We start from the raw sequence: 24,400 nt of genomic DNA on the forward strand, positions 1-24,400 counted from the left end.
AATTCCTAAAATTTGGAGGCAATTACCCCCAAAATCAATCCCAGCATTCCTTTAGTGATATGGAACCTTGTGGTACAATGTCAGAGAGATCCATACACTAACACACAAGTTATGTCTGGAAGTTACAAAAATGCTTATTTTTGGCCCCTTTTTGGCCCCTAATTCCTTTACTGTTATTACCATAACCCCCAAAATCAATCCCAACCTTCCTTTTGTGGTATTGAACCTTGTGGTAAAATTTCATAAAGATCCATTCACTTAAACTAAAGTTAGAGTGCGAAAACCAATGTGTCTTCGGACGACGCCGGACGACGACGACGACGACGACGACGCCGGACGACGACGACGCCAACGTCATAAAAAAAAAAATTGTTCATGAATACTTACTAACCTTATAGATATGAAGACTTAACCATATTTTAACTTTATTCAAATGAGTTCTGAGATCCAAACTGAAAGAGATTCAGCAATTTTGAACTTTATAGAAATTCAAATACAAAATAAGAAATGTAGCTGAAATCTATAAATAGCCTGTTCATGAGATTGCCTCTTTTTTTCTGGTTAAATTTTGAATTTAAATTACATATAATCATTTGCCCTCATAAACATTTCACCAATTTGTTTTTCTTTATTGCTTTGGACTAGTAAACTAAACACATTGGATATTAGATAAAATTTGCTTTATAGTTTCCTTTATTATAAATTTATCAAGTTATTTCAAATGAATCTTTGACAACTGTTTCAGAATTGGGTGATAATGCCTACAACTTTCAATTTAACTATATATTTTATTACAGAATGCTTTGTTCATTTAGCTATACCTGATACATAACTGATGTTCTGCATTGGGGGTCCTTTATTTCTTACATCTTTTTTTTTTAGACCATTTTCTCTATTCTTTATTATTCAGCACCCCATTATTCTCTATTCTTATTTTTTTTGTGCCTATATTTCTCTATTCTTTATTTTTTTAGCCATTTATTCTGCCCTTTTTGCCTATTATTTTCTATTCTGTAAACCCCATCCTGACCCTACATTAAGTAGATCATCTTCAATTTATAGATTAATACTACTATACATGGTTTCATATTCATTGGTTTAGTTTGATGTACAAATAAAACTTCTGGGAATTTCTCAAAACCAATATTTTTTATTGGTTTTTGTTTTTTATTTCCTTTGAGAACATTACAAAATATTTTTCAAAAATATAATAAAAAATATTACATGAATATGATGTTACACTACAAATGATATTTCTTGTTTTTACAGCAATGTAATGTTTTTTCCATTGATTGTTTAATATAATCTTTGATAAAACACACAATACCAGTAATAATTTACTTTACCAAGTAACCCACACTTTGAATTAAAAATACAATCAGATCAGAATAATGTTTTTTTTAATTTGTCTAACATAACTTAGTACCCTACTGATATGGTTTTATAAGTTCATTGTTGTTTTCAAAAAAAAATAATGTTAGGTGGCAATCAAAACCAATTATCTACATACATAAGTTGTTAATAATTGAAAGGTCATACATATCTGTTCATCAAGTATGAGACTATTGAGATGATTTCCCACAACATCCTGGTTTCAATTTGACAAACATGACAAAAAGTTATGCAAAGCAACCAACAAATGTTTTAAACAGTGAAAAAATAAAGACACTTTTATAGCATGCAGGATACAAAAGCAATTTCATTTTCCAATTGACTGAAAATGAATCAACTATATAATTCTTCATAAACCATACATGATTTTTTTTTACTAAATTGATAGAATTATTATATTTTTTATGCAATTTGCATTACATTTACATTACCATTATTACGTAAAATGATCAACAAAAACAAATACATTTATGCAAATACTGCAGATTAGTAAAGGTGCACCAAAAATCCTTCAAAGGCTTGCCTATAATGTGGAATAAATCTTTATCTGTATCCGCTCTTCAATCACAATCCTGGGTAATGACAATCATACATTGTCTACAGAACGTCATTCATTAAAAGTTATGAACACACAGTCGGAAAAATTCATGTGCTATAAAAAAGGAATTTGTTTCATTTTTCAAAATAAATGTATGAGCATAGGGCATGGGTTGATCATCATCTGTCTGAAATATAAAGTATATAAAATAAGTAACATTACTAAACAGATATCACTGCCATTAATATAATATAAAATAAATATATTTTTTTTATTTATGCAGACCTAAGACTTCAGATTTCATACACATATAAATAAGATGTGGTATGATTGCCATCGAGACAACTATCCACCAGAGACAAAATATGTTTAATAACACCTAAAGGACACTTTACTGCATTCAACAATGAGACAAATCCATCCCGTTTAGTTAATTCAATAGGCATGACAAATAGTGAAATGATTCAAAAGACATTTAACCAATGGCCTGATTTATGCTAAAGTCTTAAGTTATAAGCAATATTGAAATCAAGCCCTGCTAAATAATTCATTTTATAGAACATGCCAGTAGGAAATAATAGTTTTATTGTTTTTCATTTTTTTCTGTATATACAAAAAGATTGTTTGGCAATTTATGACAGCAATGCTGATTCTTTCTCATTGTAGTCTGTAATATATTGATATTACAGTTACCCTATATCTGATTCCTTCTCATTGTAGTCTGTAATATATTGATATTACAGTTACCTTATATCTGATTCTTTCTCATTATAGTCTGTAATATATTGATATTACAGTTACCCTATATCTGATTCCTTCTCATTGAAGTCCCTATATCTGATTCTTTCTCATTGTAGTCTGTAATATATTGATATTACAGTTACCCTATATCTGATTCTTTCTCATTGTAGTCTGTAATATATTGATATTACAGTTACCCTATATCTGATTCCTTCTCATTGAAGTCCCTATATCTGATTCTTTCTCATTGTAGTCTGTAATATATTGATATTACAGTTACCCTATATCTGATTCTTTCTCATTGTAGTCTGTAATATATTGATATTACAGTTACCCTATATCTGATTCCTTCTCATTGAAGTCCCTATATCTGATTCTTTCTCATTGTAGTCTGTAATATATTGATATTACAGTTACCCTATATCTGATTCTTTCTCATTGTTGTCTGTAATATATTGATATTACAGTTACCATATATCTGATTCCTTCTCATTGAAGTCCCTATATCTGATTCTTTCTCATTGTAGTCTGTAATATATTGATATTACAGTTACCCTATATCTGATTCTTTCTCATTGTTGTCTGTAATATATTGATATTACAGTTACCCTATATCTGATTCTTTCTCATTGTAGTCTGTAATATATTGATATTACAGTTACCCTATATCTGATTCCTTCTCATTGAAGTCCCTATATCTGATTCTTTCTCATTGTAGTCTGTAATATATTGATATTACAGTTACCCTATATCTGATTCTTTCTCATTGTAGTCTGTAATATATTGATATTACAGTTACCCTATATCTGATTCCTTCTCATTGAAGTCCCTATATCTGATTCTTTCTCATTGTAGTCTGTAATATATTGATATTACAGTTACCCTATATCTGATTCTTTCTCATTGTAGTCTGTAATATATTGATATTACAGTTACCCTATATCTGATTCCTTCTCATTGAAGTCCCTATATCTGATTCTTTCTCATTGTAGTCTGTAATATATTGATATTACAGTTACCCTATATCTGATTCTTTCTCATTGTTGTCTGTAATATATTGATATTACAGTTACCATATATCTGATTCCTTCTCATTGAAGTCCCTATATCTGATTCTTTCTCATTGTAGTCTGTAATATATTGATATTACAGTTACCCTATATCTGATTCTTTCTCATTGTTGTCTGTAATATATTGATATTACAGTTACCATACATGTATATCTGATTCTTCTATACAAACATGAAGCATGATAGACAACTTAGGGTTCTCATTAAAACCAGTCCGTGAGTCCTGGACTCGTTAAAATCAGTTTGACTCATCATTTTTAAAACTGGTATGTCCAAAGATACATCAAGATTGTAAAATGTTGTATCAACTGAGCACAAATATCACTTTTATCTTTTATGACAAAAGTTTTAAAATAATCTAAACTTGATGTCATTTCCTTGCTCTATTTTGTCATGGGGACTGAAATAATAAATGATATAGCAATAAAATTTCATCTTCTCACTGATGGACTCGCCATGGCCAAAAATGGACTTTTCAAAATTCCTTAGTGAGAATCCTAGATCTTGCAAGAATTCCAGTCAAACAGATGCAAAGGACCATCTTGAACTTCCAATGAGGTGACAGCCTTTACTCCTATATCAAAAGCATCACTGTTGACTTTGAGATGAAGAATTGCAATTAAAGCACTGTAACTTGCTTTTGGTTTTGTCCAGTGTGTGCAAGGATATTGTGTCATGAATTAATCCATGATGTCCAATCTATTCCTTATCTATAACCATGATATAAATTACTACTATAACACTTCCATCAGGTGTTGATTGACACTTACCTTAAGTTGACCTATAATCACTACTATAACACCCCCATCAGCCATCGGCTGACAATCACACTTTGTTACATTATGTGCTATTTTTGTAATTGGTAAACTCTGAAGATAGAAAATAAATGAAATCAGGTAAGAAAAATATAGTTATTCAGAAATTTTAGCATGCATTTGTTATTTCAATTGTTGATCAATGGAAAAATAGGAGAATACTTTAAACAATTTCAGGAATGCTATAATAAACATTAGTAAATGTATGTATGTACACTAGACTCCAGCAAGTAGGATAGTTAAAATGTCAGCAAAAAATATCCCATTTCCCAATATACTCAATTATCCGTTATATATTTATTGATGCTTCTTAAAACAAGCATTCTGAGAGTATTGCATGGCAATACATAGTCCCCTACCTGGTAAAAATTCATTATACTGGAACAAAATGCTAACTTGTTCTATAACTTGTCATGGTGTAAACAAAAAGTAAATATCATGTCAATATCTTCAGGCATGACTAAAAACAGTGTTGAAAACTGATTATAAGAGTGAATTTTTCAAGTCCAAGGACCATAACTCTGCACAAAATTATTAGACCGAAACAAAAATATGAACTTGATCTGTAACTTGTCATGATAAAACTATATACCAATTATCAATCAATATCTTATAAGCATGATGAAAAAAACATTAGATATGATTAATAGTTCTCTAAAATTAGATATGATGTAATACAGTGTATATCTATTTTCAAATTATAATCAAATATAATTAATAGTTCCAAATATTTTTTCTTTCATTTGTCACAAACTAATATAGATTTGTAACTTATCTATAAAATGTCAACAACTTTTATCTACACAATGTAATGTATTGAAACATATACATTAATAAAAATAGATTATTACCAATTAAAGGATTTCTCTTCATAATTTTTTTTTATTTATATATATAGCATTCAGAAAATTAATTTATACTAAATACATGAAATAACAAACAAACCTGCCAAAAAATTCTTCCAATAATTTAACAAAGAATGTCCTTTAAAAAATTAGTTATCTCCCTTTGTACAGAAATATGGTTTAACATAGTACTCTAACATTAGATATGGTCCATAACTCTGGACTAAATCATCAGACTGGAACAAAATTCGAACTTGATCTATAACTTGTTATGATAATACTATATGCCAAATATCAAATCAATATCTTCAAGAACAAAGAAAAAAAGAGTGGAAAGTTGATTTGCCGGACTGACGGATTGACAGACGGACGGAGTGCAAACCTAAAGTCCCCTTCGACTTCGTCGGTAGGGGACTAATAAATGGGGAATGTGTCCATGGGAAACAGATGATGCCCCCGCTTGCATATAACATTATAAAGGGACATATATTAAGAACTGTAAAAGTGATGCTACCCAAATTTGTACTTGATCTGATTTTTGTGGTAATAATCATTGTTTATAAGTTTCATAACATTTGGTTGAGGCAAACTAAAGTTAGAGAACGGAAATGAAAATGTCAGCAATTTTTCCATTTGTAAAGGGGCATAACTCTTGAACGGTAAAAGTGACGCCACCAAAATTCAAACTTGATCTGTGTTTTGTGGTAATAAGCATAGTGTATAAGTTTCATAACATTTGGTTGAGGCAAACTAAAGTCAGAGAACGGAAACCAATTTTGGGACGTACGTACGTACGTACGTACCAACAGACAAGGGTAAAACTTAATGCCCCCTCCGCCACGGCAGGGGCATAAAAACTTGACCTAATCCCCAGTTGTTTCAAGCTCTGACAAACTGTTCTTGAGGTTTATATTTTTGCATTTATTTTACCACTGATTTTGATCTTATCAAATGTACATAAATAAGGCCATTAGAATTGTTATAGCTAACTATATGGCATGTGGTTGCTCATTGTTAAAGCCATATCCTGACAGGTACCAGTTTGCATCTACCTTATATAGTTTTCAAGATAATAGCCAATAAAATGCTCCGCAGGGCGCAGCTTGATACGACCGCAGAGGTCGAACCCTGAACAGTTGGGGCAAGTATGGACACAACATTCAAGCTTGATACAGCTCTGAATTTGGATTGTGATTAAATATTTGACACAGCATAGGTTTCTGACACAGAATGAATGTGGTCTAAGAACTTAAAAATTTTAAATTGGACATTCAACTATTATGGTCCAATATCCAAAATCTAAATACATGGTTAGATTCAGCATATCAAAGAACCCCAAGAATTCAATTTTTGATGAAATCAAACAAAGTTTAATTTTGGACCCTTTTGACCTCAATGTGGACTAAGTTGATATTGGGGCCCAAAAATCAAAAATCTAAATACATGGTTAGATTCAGCATATCAAAGAACCCCATATATTCAATTTTTGTTGAAATCAAACAAAGTTTAATTTTGGACCCCGATTTGGACCAACTTGAAAACTGGGCCCATAATCAAAAATCTAAATACATGTTTAGATTCAGCATATCAAAGAATCCTAAGAATTCAATTTTTGTTAAAATCAAACTAAGTTTAATTTTGGACCCTTTGGACCTTAATGTAGACCAATTTGAAAACAGAACCAAAAATTAAGAATCTAAATACACGGTTAGATTCGGCATATCAAAGAACCCCAATAATTCAATTTTTGATGAAATCAAACAAAGTTTAATTTTGGACCCTTTGGACCTCAATGTGGACCAATTTAAAAACGGGGCCCAAAATCCAAAAACTTAATACACGGTTAGAATCAGCATATTAAAGAACCCCAAGAATTCAAGAATAAAACCCCATTGAAATTGGTCAAGAAATAAGCAATTTATACGAAGTATCTTCTTTTGTACAATACTGTGCAATTGAATATTTCTTGCTATTGTGCAATACTGTACAATTGACAATTTCTTGCTATTGCGCAATATTGTGCTATTGGATATTTCTTACTATTGCACAATACTGTGCAATTGAAGATTTCTTGCTATTGCGCAATACTGTGCAATTGAAGATTTCTTGCTATTGTGCAATACTGTGCAATTGAAAATTTCTTGCTATTGCACAATACTTATTTTATAATAATTTACACATCCTGTTTGGTGTGTATCTCCTACCATATCGTTATTATTTGCTTTTAAATATAAAACAGAAATAACCAACTTAAAATGGAAAATTTTAAAAGAAAAAAAAAAGGAAAAAAAAAAAATCCCCCCCCCCCAAATTTTTTGAACCCCCTTATGATTCATCACCCCCAAACTCAATCCCAGCTTTCCCTTTGTGGTATGGTACCTTGCAGTACAATTTCAGAGAGATCCATACACTTGAACACAAGTTATTGTCTGGAAACTAGAAAAATGTTTATTTTTGGCCCCTTTTTGGCCCCTTATTCCTAAACGTTTTGGGCAATTACCCCCAAAATCAATCCCAGCATTCCCTGTGTGATATGGAACCTTGTGGTACAATTTCAGAGAGATCCATACACTTGAACACAAGTTATTGTCTGGAAACTAGAAAAATGCTTATTTTTGGCCCCTTTTTGGCCCCTTATTCCTAAACGTTCTGGGCAATTACCCCCAAACTCAATTCCAGCTTTCCCTTTGTGATATGGAACCTTGTGATACAATTTCAGAAAGATCCATACACTTACACACAAGTTATTGTCATGAAACTAAAAAAATGCTTGTTTTTTGCCCCTTTTTTGGCCCCTAATTCCTAATATTTTGAGGCAATTACCCCCAAAATTAATCCCAGCATTCCCTGTGTGATATGGAACCTTGTGGTACAATGTCAGAGAGATCCATACACTAACACACAAGTTATGTCTGGAAGTTACAAAAATGCTAATTTTTGGCCCCTTTTTGGCCCCTAATTCCTTAACTGTTGGTACCATAACCCCCAAAATCAATCCCAACCTTCCTTTTGTGGTATTGAACCTTATGGTAAAATTTCACAGAGATCCATTCACTTAAACTAAAGTTAGAGTGCGAAAACCAATGTGTCTTCGGACGACGCCGGACGACGACGACGACGACGACGACGACAACGACGACGACGACGACGACGACGACGCCAACGTCATACCAATATACGACCAAAAAATTTTCAATTTTTGCGGTCGTATAAAAACAAAAAATAAATTGCTTCGCTGAGCGCAGCTGGATATGACCGCAGAGGTCCAACCCTGAACAGTTGGGGCAAAAATGGACGGAATATTCGAGCTTGATACAGGTCTGAATTTGGATTGTAATTAAATATTTGACACATAAAAGGTTTCTGACACAGAATAACTGTAGTCAAAGAACTTAGAATTGGTTATATGATTTGAATTTATATTCAATTTTTTGCTTTTGTGCAATACACTTTGCTGTTGCGAATTGACCCCCCCTCCCCAACAAAAAATAAAATGCTTCGCTGGGCGCAGCTTGATACGACCACAGAGGTCGAACCCTGAACAGTTGGGGCAAGTATGGACACAACATTCAAGCTTGATACAGCTCTGAATTTGGATTGTGATTAAATATTTGACACAGCATAGGTTTCTGACACAGAAAGAATGAGGTCTAAGAACTTCATTTTTTTTAATTTACCTATTATGGTCCAATGTCCAAAATCAAAATACATGGTTAGATTCAGCATATCAAAGAACCCCATATATTCAATTTTTGTTGAAATCAAACAAAGTTTAATTTTGGACCCCAACTTGGACAAACTTGAAAACTGGGCCCATAATCAAAAATCTAAACACATGTTTAGATTCAGCATATCAAAGTACCCCAAGAATTCAATTTTTGTTAAAATCAAACTAAGTTTAATTTTGGACCCTTTGGACCTTAATGTAGACCAATTTAAAAAACAGGACCCAAAATTAAAAATCTAAAAACACGGTTAGATTTGGCATATCAAAGAACCCCAATAATTCAATTTTTGATGAAATCAAACAAAGTTTAATTTTGGACCCTTTTGACCTCAATATGAACCAATTTGATAGCGGGCCCACAAATAAAAAATCTAAATACATGGTAAGATTCAGCATATCAAAGAACCCCATATATTCAATTTTTGTTGAAATCAAACAAAGTTTAATTTTGGACCCCAATTTGGACCAACTTGAAAACTGGGCCAAAAATCTAAAATCTAAATACATGTTTAGATTCAGCATATCAAAGAACCCCATATATTCAATTTTTGTTTAAATCAAACAAAGTTTAATTTTGGACCCCAACTTGGACCAACTTGAAAACTGGGCCCATTATCAAAAATCTAAACACATGTTTAGATTCAGCATATGAAAGTACCCCAAGAATTCAATTTTTGTTAAAATCAAACTAAGTTTAATTTTGTACCCTTTTGACCTCAATGTGAACAAAGTTGATAACGGGGCCCAAAAATCAATAAAATGCTTCGCTGGGGCGCAGCTTGATACGACCGCAGAGGTCAAACCCTGAACAGTTGGGGCAAGTATGGACACAACATTCAAGCTTGATACAGCTCTTAATTTGGATTGTTATTAAATATTTGACACAGCATAGGTTTCTGACACAGAAAGAATGTGGTCTAAGAACTTGAATTTTTTTAATTTACCTATTATGGTCCAATGTCCAAAATCAAAATACATGGTTAGATTCAGCATATCAAAGAACCCCATATATTCAATTTTTGTTAAAATCAAACAAAGTTTAATTTTGGACCCCAACTTGGACAAACTTGAAAACTGGGCCCATAATCAAAAATCTAAACACATGTTTAGATTCAGCATATCAAAGAACCCCAAGAATTCAATTTTTGCTAAAATCAAACTAAGTTTAATTTTGGACCCTTTGGACCTTAATGTAGACCAATTTAAAAAAAGGGACTTAAAATTAAAAATCTAAATACACGGTTAGATTTGGAATATCAAAGAACCCCAATAATTCAATTTTTGATGAAATCAAACAAAGTTTAATTTTGGACACTTTTGACCTCAATATGAACCAATTTGATAGCGGGGCCCACAAATAAAAATTCTAAATTCATGGTTAGATTCAGCATATCAAAGAATCCCATATATTCAATTTTTGTTGAAATCAAAAAAAGTTTAATTTTGGACCCCAACTTGGACCAACTTGAAAACTGGGCCCATAATCAAAAATCTAAACACATGTTTAGATTCAGCATATCAAAGAACCCCAAGAATTCAATTTTTGTTAAAATCAAACTAAGTTTAATTAAGGACCCTTTGGACCTCAATGAAGACCAATTTAAAAAACGGGACCCAAATTAAAAATCTAAAAACACGGTTAGATTTGGCATATCAAAGAACCCCAATAATTCAATTTTAGATGAAATCAAACAAAGTTTAATTTTGGACCCTTTTGACCTCAATATGAACCAATTTGATAGCGGGGCCTACAAATAAAAAATCTAAATACATGGTTAGATTCAGCATATCAAAGAACCTCATATATTCAATTTTTGTTGAAATCAAACAAAGTTTAATTTTGGACCCCAATTTGGACCAACTTGAAAACTGGGCCCATAATCAAAAATCTAAATACATGTTTAGATTCAGAATATCAAAGAACACCATATATTCAATTTTTGTTGAAATCAAACAAAGTTTAAATACTGGACCCTATCTTGGACCAACTTGAAAACTGGGCCCATAATCAAAAATCTAAACACATGTTTAGATTCAGCAAATCAAAGAACCCCAAGAATTCAATTTTTGTTAAAATCAAACTAAGTTTAATTTTGGACCCTTTGGACCTCAATGTAGACCAATTTAAAAAACAGGACCCAAAATTAAAAACCTAAATACACGGTTAGATTTGGAATATCAAAGAACCCCAATAATTCAATTTTAAATTAGTTTAATTTTGGACCCTTTTGACCTCAATATGAACCAATTAGATAACGGGGTCCACAAATAAAAAATCTAAATACATGGTAAGATTCAGCATATCAAAGAACCCCATATATTCAATTTTTGTTGAAATCAAACAAAGTTTAATTTTGGACCCCAATTTGGACCAACTTGAAAACTGGGCCAAAAAATCAAAAATCTAAATACATGTTTAGATTCAGCATATCAAAGAACCTCATATATTCAATTTTTGCTAAAATCAAACAAAGTTTAATTTTGGACCCTTTGGACATTAATGTAGACCAATTTGAAAACTGGACCCAAAATTAAAAATCTAAATACACTGTTAGATTCGGCATAACAAATAAATAAATGTGATCAAAGATTTTACAAATCTAATGCGCCATACTGTGCAATTAAAGATTACTTCTTGAAATTTTTCAATATTTGAAATTTGAAAAAAAAATAATATTTGAAGAATAATTCTTTTTAATTTCTGAAATCTGAAAAAATTGGCCCCCCACAATTTCTTTTTATCCCTCCCCCCCCCCCCCTTTTTCCCCCAAAAAAATTCTTTCCCTCAAGATATGGTCATAATCTCAATTCAAATTTCCAATGGAGTTGGCAACCATAATTACCCATTTAAATTTACCATAGTGCTAACTTAATCTATTTTATAATAGAATTAATAAAAATATAGTGTCAAATCTTTCATATGGATTTTTTTGTAAAAAAAAAAGATGAAAACATTTGCAGATATTTTTACTGGTCTTCCTTTATAAATATGCATTTCTTTAAGCAGTGTAAGGGAAGTAACCAAAACGTTGTATTTGGATTACCTCCCTTACACTGTTTTAGATTATCTTTATTGTTCATTAACCATTACTTTATACATAATTTAAAAGCAGTGTAAGGGAGATAATTTCAATGATGTATTTGATTTATCTCCCTTACACTGCTTTAAATTATGTTTTGTACTAAAGTATTTGTCCATTAACCAGGACAACCTTGTTTTTCCCCCTTTTTTGCCCCTAATTCCTAAACGGTTTGAGCCATAACCCCCCAAAGCAAATCCTAACCATCCCTTTGTGGTATGGAAACTTGTAGTATAATTTCAGAGAGATCCATACACCGTTCCACAGTTATTGTCTGGAAACTAGAAAATGCTCATTTTTGGCCCCTTTTTGGCCCCTAATTCCTTAACTGTTGGTACCATAACCCCCAAAATCAATCCCAACCTTCCTTTTGTGGTATTTAACCTTATGGTCAAATTTCAAAAAGATCCATTCACTTAAACTAAAGTTAGAGTGCGAAAACCAATATGTATTCGGACGACGACGCCGGACGACGACGCCAACGTCATACCAATATACGACCACAAAAATTTTTTTGCGGTCGTATAAAAAGGAAAAAAATTAAAATCCCCCCCCCCAAATTTTTTTGAGCCCCCTTATGATTCATCACCCCCAAAATCAATCCCAGCCTTCCCTTTGTGGTATGGTACCTTGCAGTACAATTTCAGAGAGATCCATACACTTGTCAACACAAGTTATTGTCTGGAAACTAGAAAAATGTGTTTTTTGCCCCTTTTTTGCCCCTAATTCCTAAAATATTGAGGCAATTACCCCCATCATCAATCCAAGCCTTCCCTTTGTGGTATGGTACCTTGCAGTACAATTTCAGAGAGATCCATACACTTGAACACAAGTTATTGTCTGGAAACTAGAAAAATGCTTATTTTTGGCCCCTTTTTGGCCCCCAATTCCTAAACGTTTCGGCAATTACCCCAAGACTCAATTCCAGCTTTCCCTTTGTGATATGGAACCTTGTAGTACAATTTCAGAAAGATCCATACACTTACACACAAGTTATTGTCATGAAACTAGAAAAATGCTTGTTTTTTGCCCCTTTTTTGGCCCCTAATTCCTAAAATTTTGAGGCAATTACCCCCAAAATCAATCCCAGCATTCCTTTTGTGATATGAAACCTTGTGGTACAATGTCAGAGAGATCCATACACTAACACACAAGTTATGTCTGGAAATTACAAAAATGCTTATTTTTGGCCCCTTTTTGGCCCCTAATTCCTTTACTGTTGGTACCATAACCCCCAATATCAATCCCAACCTTCCTTTTGTGGTATTGAACCTTGTGGTAAAATTTCATAGAGATCCATTCACTTAAACTAAAGTTAGAGTGCGAAAACCAATGTGTCTTCGGACGACGACGCCAACGTCATACCAATATACGACCACAAAAATTTTTTTGCGGTCGTATAAAAATTAAAATCAAAGCACTGTAAGTGCTGTAGGCAGTTAACCAAAAACCAAGGCAAACATAATTATGAAAACTGTGGCTATGTTGCTTCATTTTTTTTAAGATTTAAAAGAACAAACATTAAACATTCATATATTGTGCATTTACGTTCATTTAATGAATTAATTATTAAGGCAAATAATTCATATTTTATCAAGGTTTTCCAAAGCAACGCATATATCAAGTATATTTTTAATGGTCATGTGTCTGCAGTGGTACAAGTTCGAAATGATTGCAGTTGTTCTAGTTGATAGTTAACGGTATTAGTTGACTGTTAGTAGGTCAAGTTGACTTAGTACGAGCTTGTAATAGTATGCATGGACTTGCTTCCCTGGAAAGAAAACTGAGTTTGTGTTCTACAGTGCAAAAGTTATGAGACACAAATCAGACAAATGTTTACTACTACGGGGATCAAAGGTGAGGTCTGACTGACCTGCCCATAGTAAATGTAAATAACCCCCGCCTTCACCCCAAGTCCATGATGTCTAAGTTTGGAATAAAATGACAGGTGATTATAATAAAGTTGGTCAAACATTCTTGGGCTTGAAAGATATGTTTTCTTTAAAATGAGCCATATTAAAATGAAATTTTTTATAGAACCAGAAATTATTCAAAATATAATTAAGGTAAAGTCTTTAAACCTACTCATTTTTTGCATCAATAAAATTTTATAATAAACAAGAAATAATTGTAACAGAATGCTGTTACGAAGTCTCCCAAACAAAGCTCCCATAATTATTCATTCCCATGGTCGCCTGACATTGGGCAAAGTCTAGTACACATTGATTAGGTCTAGTAAAGTGATATGCATATGTGATGCCTATGAGATTGACCTTGTATGTCATTCAAATCTGTTTGAAATGACGAACAGGAATGAATATGGTTTAGGAGTTGGTATCTCAAACTTTTACAAGTTCTTAAAACACACACAAGAGGGGATGGGGTGACCTTAGGGACTACCCCTATATTTCATTTGATTTTTTATGTTGTCCCATACATGAATATATATATGGTTTAGGGGTGGGGATCTCGGCGGTTATCAAGTTTTCAAACAGGAGGGGGTGGGGTGACCCCAGTGACTTCCCCTATATTTCATTTGATTTGTTATATTGCCAAATACATGAGTATATATGGTTTAGGGGTGGGGATCTCATCTGTTTCCAAGTTATCAAACAGGACAATATTTCATTTGATAAGTTCTGCTGTCCCATACATGAATATATATGGTTTAATTTAGAGGTCGGGATCTCGACTGTTTCCAAGTTCTCAAACAGGAGGGGTGGGGTGACTGCAGGGACTCCCCTATATTTCATTTGATTTGTTATATAGTCCCATACATGAATATATATGGTTTCGGGGTGAGGATCTCGACTGTTTCCAAGTTCTCAAACAGGATGGTTTACAGTGACCATAGGAGCTGCCCTATATTTCATTTGATTTGTTATATTGTCCCATACATGAATATATATGGTTTAGGGTGGGGATCTCGACCGTTTTCAAATTCTCAAACAGGAAGGGGTAGAGTGGCCCCAAGCACTCAACCTATATTTCATATGATTTGTTATATTGTCCCATACATGAATATATATGGTTAAGGGGTGGGGATCTCGACCGTTTCCAAGTTCTCAAACAGGAGGGGTGGGGTGACCCCCAAGGACTCCCCCTATATTTCATTTCATTTGTTATATTGTCACATACATGAATATGTATGGTTTATGGGATCATTATTTTTTTGTATGCTCCAATGAACAAATTATGTCTTTAAGAGAAAGGTATATACCTACATATTACACACAAAATCCTTCCCAATTGAAACTTACTGGTCTATTATCACACTGTAACGTGCCACTGCTAACAAAAGTGTGCATGTTTCTAAGACATATTGAAAAAATATTTTCATAATACAAAGCATGTTACAATAACTTCATATCCACGTTGCAATTAAGAATTTTGCAAACAAATCAACCAAATATGGTTTATTTCAATTTTATTGTATGATATCACTTATTTATTTATTGTGTGTCTTGCTTGTAAATGTATAAGTATATATGTAATTGTTAATGTATAATTGTTATCCTCTTGTAGCACCATACGTGTGCTTAAGTTTAAATAAATTGTCTTGTCTTGTCTTGGGATCTTGACCGTTTCCAAATTCTCAAACAGGAGGGGTGGGGTGACCGCAGGGACTCCCTCTATATTTCATTTGATTTATTATATTGTCCCATACATGAATATATTTGGTTTAGGGTGGGGATCTCGACCATTTCAAAGTTCCCAAACAGGAGGGTTGGGGTGACCCCAGGGACTCCCCTGTATTTCATTTGATTAGTTATATTGTCCCATACATGAATATATATGGTTTAGGGGTGGGGATCTCGACTGTTTCCAAGTTCTCAAACAGGAGGGGTGGGGTAACCCTAGGGACTTCCCCCTATATTTCATTTGATTAGTTATATAGTCCCATACATGAATATATATGGTTTAGGAGTGGGGATCTCATCTGTTTCAAAGTTATCAAACAGGAGGGGGTAGAGTGACCCAAAAGATTCCACCTATATATCATATGATTTGCTTACATTCAGGTATCATATAATCTAGTTGCACTATTTGTGAAAACAAAGTAAGAAACTTCCAGCTATTTTAACTGACCCTTCAAAATTGAGAAAAAAATTGCAGTAATATGTTTACACTTTAAAAGCATCTTACATGCATTATCAACATTTATCACTGATAAAGAAGATTTATACTGTCACCAGGAACATATATATTGTTAGATATACTGTTCCCAGCTGTCACATTGTATTCAGGGATTTGGACATTAAAATTTGTCAGAAAGTAATTTTGAGTTTCTGTATCAAATATTTTTTGCTTTTTCTTTCTTTTACATATATCTTTTGGTTTCCATTTCTAGTGTTTATATTTATTTACCATGCATAGATGTATTTTGTCACCTGCCTGAAATTTTTTTTTTGTAGTTGATCTCCAAAACCCGGAATTACCCTTATCCGCTTCCGGAATCGGACCCGATATTGTAATTGTCTACACGGCATCCATTGTTTTTCGATGTTGTTTTTGTCAGTCAGATACGATTTTACTCGAATTTACACATTACTTGTCGGCGATTATCTGTATAAAGCTAGCGGTTGAACAAAATGAACATCGCTGTTATGAATAATAAAGATGAAAATACGTTTTGAGATTGTTTATTTAGAGACTTTGGTAAAAAGGTTTGCAAAGTTATTTTTAATTTCTTTCAAGTGAAAGGTCCGTCGGGCGTAGCTAGTAACCAAGTCGAGAGTCCGATTGCAAAAGTGGTAGGTCGCGGACCTCGGACCACCGCTAATTTGAACCCCTGCCTCCAAATTGAAATGATACGAAAATTTCGTCTTCTAATTTGAAATTGCCGCCAACAGCATGAACAGTTGAACTTATTAATAGACTACTGACGTAGTTGTACCACGTATTGACGACAAACAATATTCCTACGACTTTTGCCATTTGGGAAATCTAAACTACTTGTCTTTAAAGATTTTCGGCGATTAAATATTTCATACAATTGTTTTTTGACATCTTAGCCAAAAGCACAGGGGATAATAAACTACATAAGGATTCCTAATGTGCTCTACTTCCTATGTGCAACTTCAAAACTTTTGGGTGGTTCGACGATCATTTGTTTTTTCTGGTCATATTTTTGTAATCCAGAATTAAAAGTATGAAAAAACTATTCAATTAGTTATAAATAACATTATATCCAGCTAGATAATAACAATGGCACGTATTTCAGCATTTATTGGGTAGAACACAAATCTAGGGTGCTCGCATAAGGCAGCTTAACTGCCTAAAAATAACCCCCCCCCTTTTTTTTGCTTTTGTGCAATACACTATGCTGTTGCGTATCAATTCAAATTTCCAATGGATTTTGCAACCATAATTACCCATTTAAATTTACCATAGTGCTAACTTAATCTATTTTATAATAGAATTTTAAATATGGTGTCAAATCTTTCATATGGATTTTTTTGTAAAAAAAAAAGATGCAACATTAGCAGATATTTTTACTGGTCTTCCTTTATAAATATGCATTTCTTTAAACATAATTTAAAAGCAGTGTAAGGGAGGTAATCAAAACGTTTTTGTTTTTACCTCCCTTACACTGCTTTTAAATTGTCTTAATTGTTCATTAACCGTTACTTTATACATAATTTAAAAGCAGTGTAAGGGAGGTAATTCAAATGATGTATTAGAATTACTTCCCTTACACTGCTTTAAATTATGTTTTGTACTAATGTATTTGTCCTTTAACCAGGACACCCTTGTTTTCCCCCTTTTTTTGCCCCTAATTCCTAAACGATTTGAGCCATAACCCCCCAAAGCAAATCCTAACCATCCCTGTGTGGTATGGAAACTTGTGGTATAATTTCAGAGAGATCCATACACCGTTCCACAAGTTATTGTCTGGAAACTAGAAAAATGCTTATTTTTGGCCCCTTTTTGGCCCCTAATTCCTTCATTGTTGGTACCATAACCCCAAAAATCAATCCCAACCTTCCTTTTGTGGTATTGAACCTTATGGTAAAATTTCATAGAGATCCATTCACTTAAACTAAAGTTATTGTGCGAAAACCAATGTGTCTTCGGAAGACGCCGCAGCCGCCGCCAACGTCATACCAATATACGACCTTGCGGTCGTATAAAAATGAAATTGTCATTTAAAGGCAATAACTCATTTTAACGAGGGTTTTTTTTTTAACGACCTTGACTACCCATTGTAGGTACTCATTTATGGAATCGACTCACAATTTTGGCCAAATTGACTCATTTGTAGATCTTGGCTTGTTGATTTTTTTGCCATTTAACCTTCTATCTATCTAAGAAAGTTTTCAAGATAATCGGTAAAAACGCAAAAACAATTGGTAACAAGCATTTTGTGAGTATTGCCTGGCAATACATAGTCCCCTACTGGTTAAAAATTCATTGTATTGGAACAAAATGCTAACTTGATCTATAATTTGTCATGGTGTAAACTTTATAACAAATATCAAGTCAAAATCTTCAAGTATGACGAAAAAAAATGTGGACAACTGATTATTTGAGTGAATTTTCTAAGTCCAAGAACCATAACTCTGCACAAAATCATCAGACTGGAACAAAATTCAATCTTGATCTGTAACTTGTCATGATAAAACTATATACCAATTATCAAATCAATATCTTCAAGCATGACGAAAAAAAGTGAGGAAAACTGATTATTTGAGTGAATTTTCTAAGTCCAAGGACTATAACTCTGTACAAAATCATTAGACCGGAACAAAATTTGAACTTGATCTGTAACTTGTCATGACAAAACTTTATACCAATCATTAAATCAATATCTTCAAGCATGACAAAAAAAGTGGGGAAAACTGATTATTTGAGTGAATTTTCTAAGTCCAAGGACTATAACTCTGCACAAAATTGTCAGACCCAAACAAAATTCGAACTTGATCTGTAACTTGTCATGATTAAACAATACACCAAATATCATATCTTCAAACACGAAGAAAAAGTGTGGAAAACTGATTTGCTGGAATGACAGATGGACAGACAGACAGACGAAGTGCAAACCTGAAGTCCCCTTCGACTTCGTCGGTAGGGGACTAATAAAATGCTCCACAGGGCACAGTTTGATACGACCACAGAGGTCCATCCCTGAACCGTTGTATCAAGTATGGACACAACATTCAAGCTTGATGCAGCTCTGAATTTGGATTGTGATTAAATATTTGACACAACATAGTTTTCTGACACAGATTGAATGTGGTCTAAGAACTTATATAAATTTAAAATTGGATATTTATCTATTATGGTCCAATATCCAAAATATAAATACATGGTTAGAATCAGCATATCAAAGAACCCCAAGAATTCAATTTTTGTTTAAAATCAAACTATGTCTAATTTTAGACCATTTAGAACTATGTGGACCAATTTAAAACTGGGCTTAAAATCAAATTTTTTGAAGGTGTAAAAATGAGTAGCAGGTAACCCTTTTTTTGGAGTAAACTATTGTGATGTGAAACAAACCCTCAAAATGCAATACAAATTTAAAAGCTTTAAGACAGGCTAGGTGTTTAATTATGTACACTTTTTGTAAATTATCATAAAGTGAAATAAATCATTTTACACACATTTATATCATAGTCCAAAATTTATAGAGTTAAAATTCAATTTGAGAGTCCAAATTTAGTTATTTCAACAAGAGAATATTCTCTTGTTCCTTTGAGCCTTCAAGTGCTGAACAGTTATAGATATGTCCATGTCTGGTGAATCTGCTCCTTCTTAAGATATTCTATTATGAAGCAGTTTGTAATTTGAGTACAAATTTTTAAAACAAAAATATTAAAATGAACAGCTGACCAATTTCAAAAGGTTTGACATTTCGAGATTGCCTAATCTGTGTGTATTTGTCACAATCTTTTAAGTACAGATTTTCTTTTTTTATTTACATGTGCTATTCGAACTTCCAGTTGAAACATACACAAGTTTCTAATTTTTTTTTTATTATGACTTATTTTAACCATTGTGAAGTGTTCTAGAATCATTTACAAGCATTTTCAACTTCTGTTTGATGATGGAAAACGGATTTTTCCATGAAAATACCGCAAATTAAGGTATGCAGATATTTTCTATATTTATTTTCTAGGAATAATTTATTTTACATGGTCAGCAGAAGTCAAAAAGCAGGAATTTTGATTTTTTGATTTTTTTCAAAAAATAAAAGTTGGCAGATCCTAATGGATCTTTTTTTATCACAAACCTGAAGACAAAACATGTTAAAGTGAGGTAAATTAAATATTAATGTTCTAAAAATTACCTTTATTTTATTAAGTATAGCTTCTTTGCCTTGTGCTGCAAAATCTTCAAATGTAAAAAAACAACTGTCCTGAAATAAAACAGAATGTCATTAATTGTTGAATGTGAATTGTTAATAGAAATTTGCATAAAAACTATTTCAAATTTATTTGTTACAAACAAGTAATTGTTGTTTTAAAATTAGTATTGCCTTGACGATCAGTAAAAATTCAGCTGTAAACATCATTAATCAATATAGTAAATAAATTCCTTTTTATCATTGTTAATGTCTTTTCAATGACCTCACTGTACACAAAACTTATGCAATTATAGTGTCCTCAGCCATAGGGAATTTGTAAACAATTCTTAGTCTCATTGTATACTGGAGAGGGGGGCTATGTACTGGTACTACATGTATACAGTCACAGACATAACAGAATGTATATATTTTTGGGCAGATCCTTATTTTGTAGGTTACGCCTGGAAATTTAACCTCTCCCTTGGATTTATAATTAAATGTACTTAATGGGTCATGAAGTTATCCTGGATATTAGAAAATGACACATTTTCACCTGTATTTCAATTATGATTCTTGTAATCAATTTTCAATGAGAACATGGAGAAAGGTTGTGTCAAAATACCATGCTTAGAATAAGTGTGGTGTTATCTAGTTATTTTGTGTACCTGTCAGGAACCTTATCTATTTTTCTTATTTTTATATAACATAACACGTTTTTAATGTCTTTTGTCAATGAATTTTCTATTGATGGCAGATTCTAAATAAAATTAATTCAAGACTTGAGGTAGATTAACTGTATAACTCCATCTTGGATTGTAAAATAGCAATACACAATCAGTCTAGTTCTTTGCTTAAATCTGCAAGTTTTGAGACAGATTGGCAATTAATATTTTTTTTTTAATATACAAATTTTTAGCAAACAAAATGAGTTCTCTGGGGAAATGATCTTAGATCAATTGATCAGAGTTTTGTATCTGTGCAAAGATCAGTTATAAGCTGATTTTGTATATTCATTGTTTCAAGGTACAAATCATTAATACATTATGTTTTTAATTAAACTATACTTTAAAACAAGAAGAAAAAAAAAACGCTACCAAATGATAGCGTTTTTGTTAACATTGAAAATTATGTCATATATAATTTCTTAACAATTGGACCAACATCATCTTCGCTAGCCAAGGGTTACGACCCACTTCCCTCCTCTCCACCCTTGGCGGATTGAGATAGAATTTCGGAGACACAAGGTAATGATTTTCATTGGTTGCAGTCGAAACTCGCTGCATCCAATCTAAAAGCGCCTATAACATAATATGTGTAAATGTAGAAAGTGTATGTAAACAATTGCCACATGCTTATTGTGCAACAAGTCTGAGTCTCCAAATTGAAGAGTTCAAGTGCTACCATTGGTCAAGAATAATGTATTCGGAATGGGCGTGACTTTAATCTACCGATAGATGGCGCAACATTGTTATCACACATGTTGGCTTAATCTGCCAAGGGTGGAGAGGAGGGAAGTGGGTCGTAACCCTTGGCTTGCGAAGATGGACCAACATCGGATACTTCTGTAATTCAGTTACATGTACTTTTTCACCAGAAATTATGCTGGAATTTTTTTTTAAATTTGTAAAAAACTTAATCATTATTCAGCCCTGTCGTAATATCAGTTGTGTACCGTATCATAGATAAAATTGAGAATGGAAATGGGGAATGTGTCAAAGAGACAACAACCCGACCATAGAACAGACAACAGCAGAAGGTCACCAACAGGTCTTCAATGCAGCGAGAAATTCCCGCACCCGGAGGCGTCCTTCAGCTGGCCCCTAAACAAATATATATACTAGTTCAGTGATAATGAACGCCATACTAAACTCCAAATTGTACACAAGAAACTAAAATTAAAAATAATACAAGACTGACAAAGGCTAGAGGCTCCTGACTTGGGACAGGCGCAAAAATGCGGCGGGGTTAAACATGTTTATGAGATCTCAACCCTCCCCCTATACCTCTAGCCAATGTAGAAAAGTAAACGAATAACAATACGCACATTAAAATTCAGTTCAAGAGAAGTCCGAGTCTGATGTCAGAAGATGTAACCAAAGAAAATAAACAAAATGACAATAATACATAAATAACAACAGACTACTAGCAGTTAACTGACATGCCAGCTCCAGACTTCAATTAAACTGATTGAAAGATTATGTCTTCATCATATGAATATCAGGCACAATCCTTCCCGTTAGGGGTTTAGTATCATACCATCATAACATATATGAGAAGAACATAACCCGTGTCATGCCAACAACTGGTTTTTAAATAAATGTGTTTAGTGCGGATGCAAAGACCCTATAAGTGAATCAATATTAACGCCAAAATATGCAATCTTTAATGACCTGACAACAGTATCGTAACTATATCCCTTCTTAATAAGTCTATTTAAAGGTTTTGTTAGCTTCAGAGGTGAATACTGACATTTTTGTGCTTTATAAAGAATATTTCCATAAAAAATTGGATGTGAAATACCTGAACGTATAAGAAGTCTGCATGTTGAGCTATATTTACGAATGATGTCCTTATACCGATGATAAAATTTAGTAAATGTTTTGACTAGTTTGTGATATCGAAAACCCTGGTGTAATAATTTTTCAGTAATACATAAATTTCTCTCGTTAAAATCTAAAACATTGTTACATACACGAGCAAATCGTACAAGTTGAGATATATAAACACCGTAAGATGGTGACAAGGGAACGTCACCATCTAAAAATGGATAATTAACGATAGGAAATGAAAAATCATCTCTTTTATCATATATTTTAGAATTAAGCTTTCCGTTAATGATATAGATATCAAGATCGAGGAAAGGGCAGTGGTCATTGTTAGTATTAGCTTTATTTAAAGTAAGTTCAACAGGATAAATTTCTTTAGTATACACACTGAAGTCGTCATTATTGAGAGCCAAAATATCATCCAAATATCTAAAAGTATTATTAAATTTGTGTATCAGATGTTGTTTCGATGGGTCTTTGCTGATTTTTGTCATAAATTGTAACTCATAGCAATACAAAAAAAGGTCCGCAATAAGTGGTGCACAGTTAGTCCCCATTGGAATTCCGATAACCTGACGATATACGGAATCTCCAAAGCGAACAAAAATGTTATCTAGTAAAAATTCAAGGGCATATATAGTATCAAAGCATGTCCAATTGACATAGTTTTTTTGTTTATTGCTACTAAAAAATGACCTAAAAGAGTTTGAACATATATATTCACATTCTGACTTTTTAAATGCCCATTTAATTAGGTGTGTGAATTTTTTCTTAATGAGAATGTGAGGCAATGTGGTATATAGGGTAGAAAAATCAAAACTTTGAACAGATTCAAAATCACCAATATATGCATGCAATTTATCAAGTACTTCCAACGAGTTCTTGACACTCCAAAAGTAATTAATCCCACTATTTTCGAAGGCCTTATTTGAACAATTTATAGACGTTACTTGTTGTTTTACATGATAGTGATTTTTTTATTTAAATGTTAACTTATATATTGTAAAATTGTATAAATAAATGGTGGCCTAAGTAATAACATTCTATTTTGCCAAATAGTTTTAATAGTTATAAATATACGTTGATAGTGGGGCTTCCCATGGATAGAAACAAGTGCCTGTGTGAAAGACCCAGTGAGAAATTCCAGACTTGTTTAACTATACATTCCCTAACATGGTAAAATCCGGCTAATTTCACAGCTCTATCCTCGGGATTAGCTGCTGCTTCATATGCCTGATAATATGCTTGAACGAACTGTGTTCCTATATCGTTAAATTGAGGGTTGTAAGCCATGCCGATGCTGCTCCAGTAGATGGCGCCGTCTAGCTGAGCATGATAAAGTGTTGATCATAAAAT

General features: G+C 32.9%; 1 protein-coding gene across 1 annotated transcript; it reads right to left on the minus strand.

The window, feature by feature from the left end:
• Window positions 1–1,180: 1,180 nt before the first annotated feature.
• Window positions 1,181–24,384, minus strand: LOC127701858 (nuclear transport factor 2-like). Its single transcript, XM_052205837.1, has 4 exons — window positions 24,218–24,384; window positions 20,502–20,570; window positions 4,512–4,610; window positions 1,181–2,117 (listed from the first exon to the last, which is right to left on the minus strand). The coding sequence occupies exons 1-4, from the start codon at window positions 24,335–24,337 to the stop codon at window positions 2,007–2,009; spliced, it is 399 nt and encodes a 132-aa protein (XP_052061797.1). The 5' UTR covers window positions 24,338–24,384; the 3' UTR covers window positions 1,181–2,006.
• Between the last annotated feature and the right edge of the window lie 16 nt (window positions 24,385–24,400).

This window comes from Mytilus californianus, unplaced genomic scaffold, assembly GCF_021869535.1.
Source record: "Mytilus californianus isolate M0D057914Y unplaced genomic scaffold, xbMytCali1.0.p SCAF_5, whole genome shotgun sequence".
In the NCBI taxonomy this organism is placed as follows: domain Eukaryota; kingdom Metazoa; phylum Mollusca; class Bivalvia; order Mytilida; family Mytilidae; genus Mytilus; species Mytilus californianus.

Bases quoted from the DNA above. Each gene is read 5' to 3' on its own strand.
- LOC127701858 (XM_052205837.1), bottom strand. From the start codon at position 24,337: ATGGCTTACAACCCTCAATTTAACGATATAGGAACACAGTTCGTTCAA. The intron at 4,611-20,501 runs GTAATTTTTAGA...TTCTATCTTCAG, and splicing joins CTATACTTAATAAAATAAAG to AGTTTACCAATTACAAAAAT. The intron at 2,118-4,511 runs GTAAGTGTCAAT...TTTATATTTCAG, and splicing joins TGATTATAGGTCAACTTAAG to ACAGATGATGATCAACCCAT.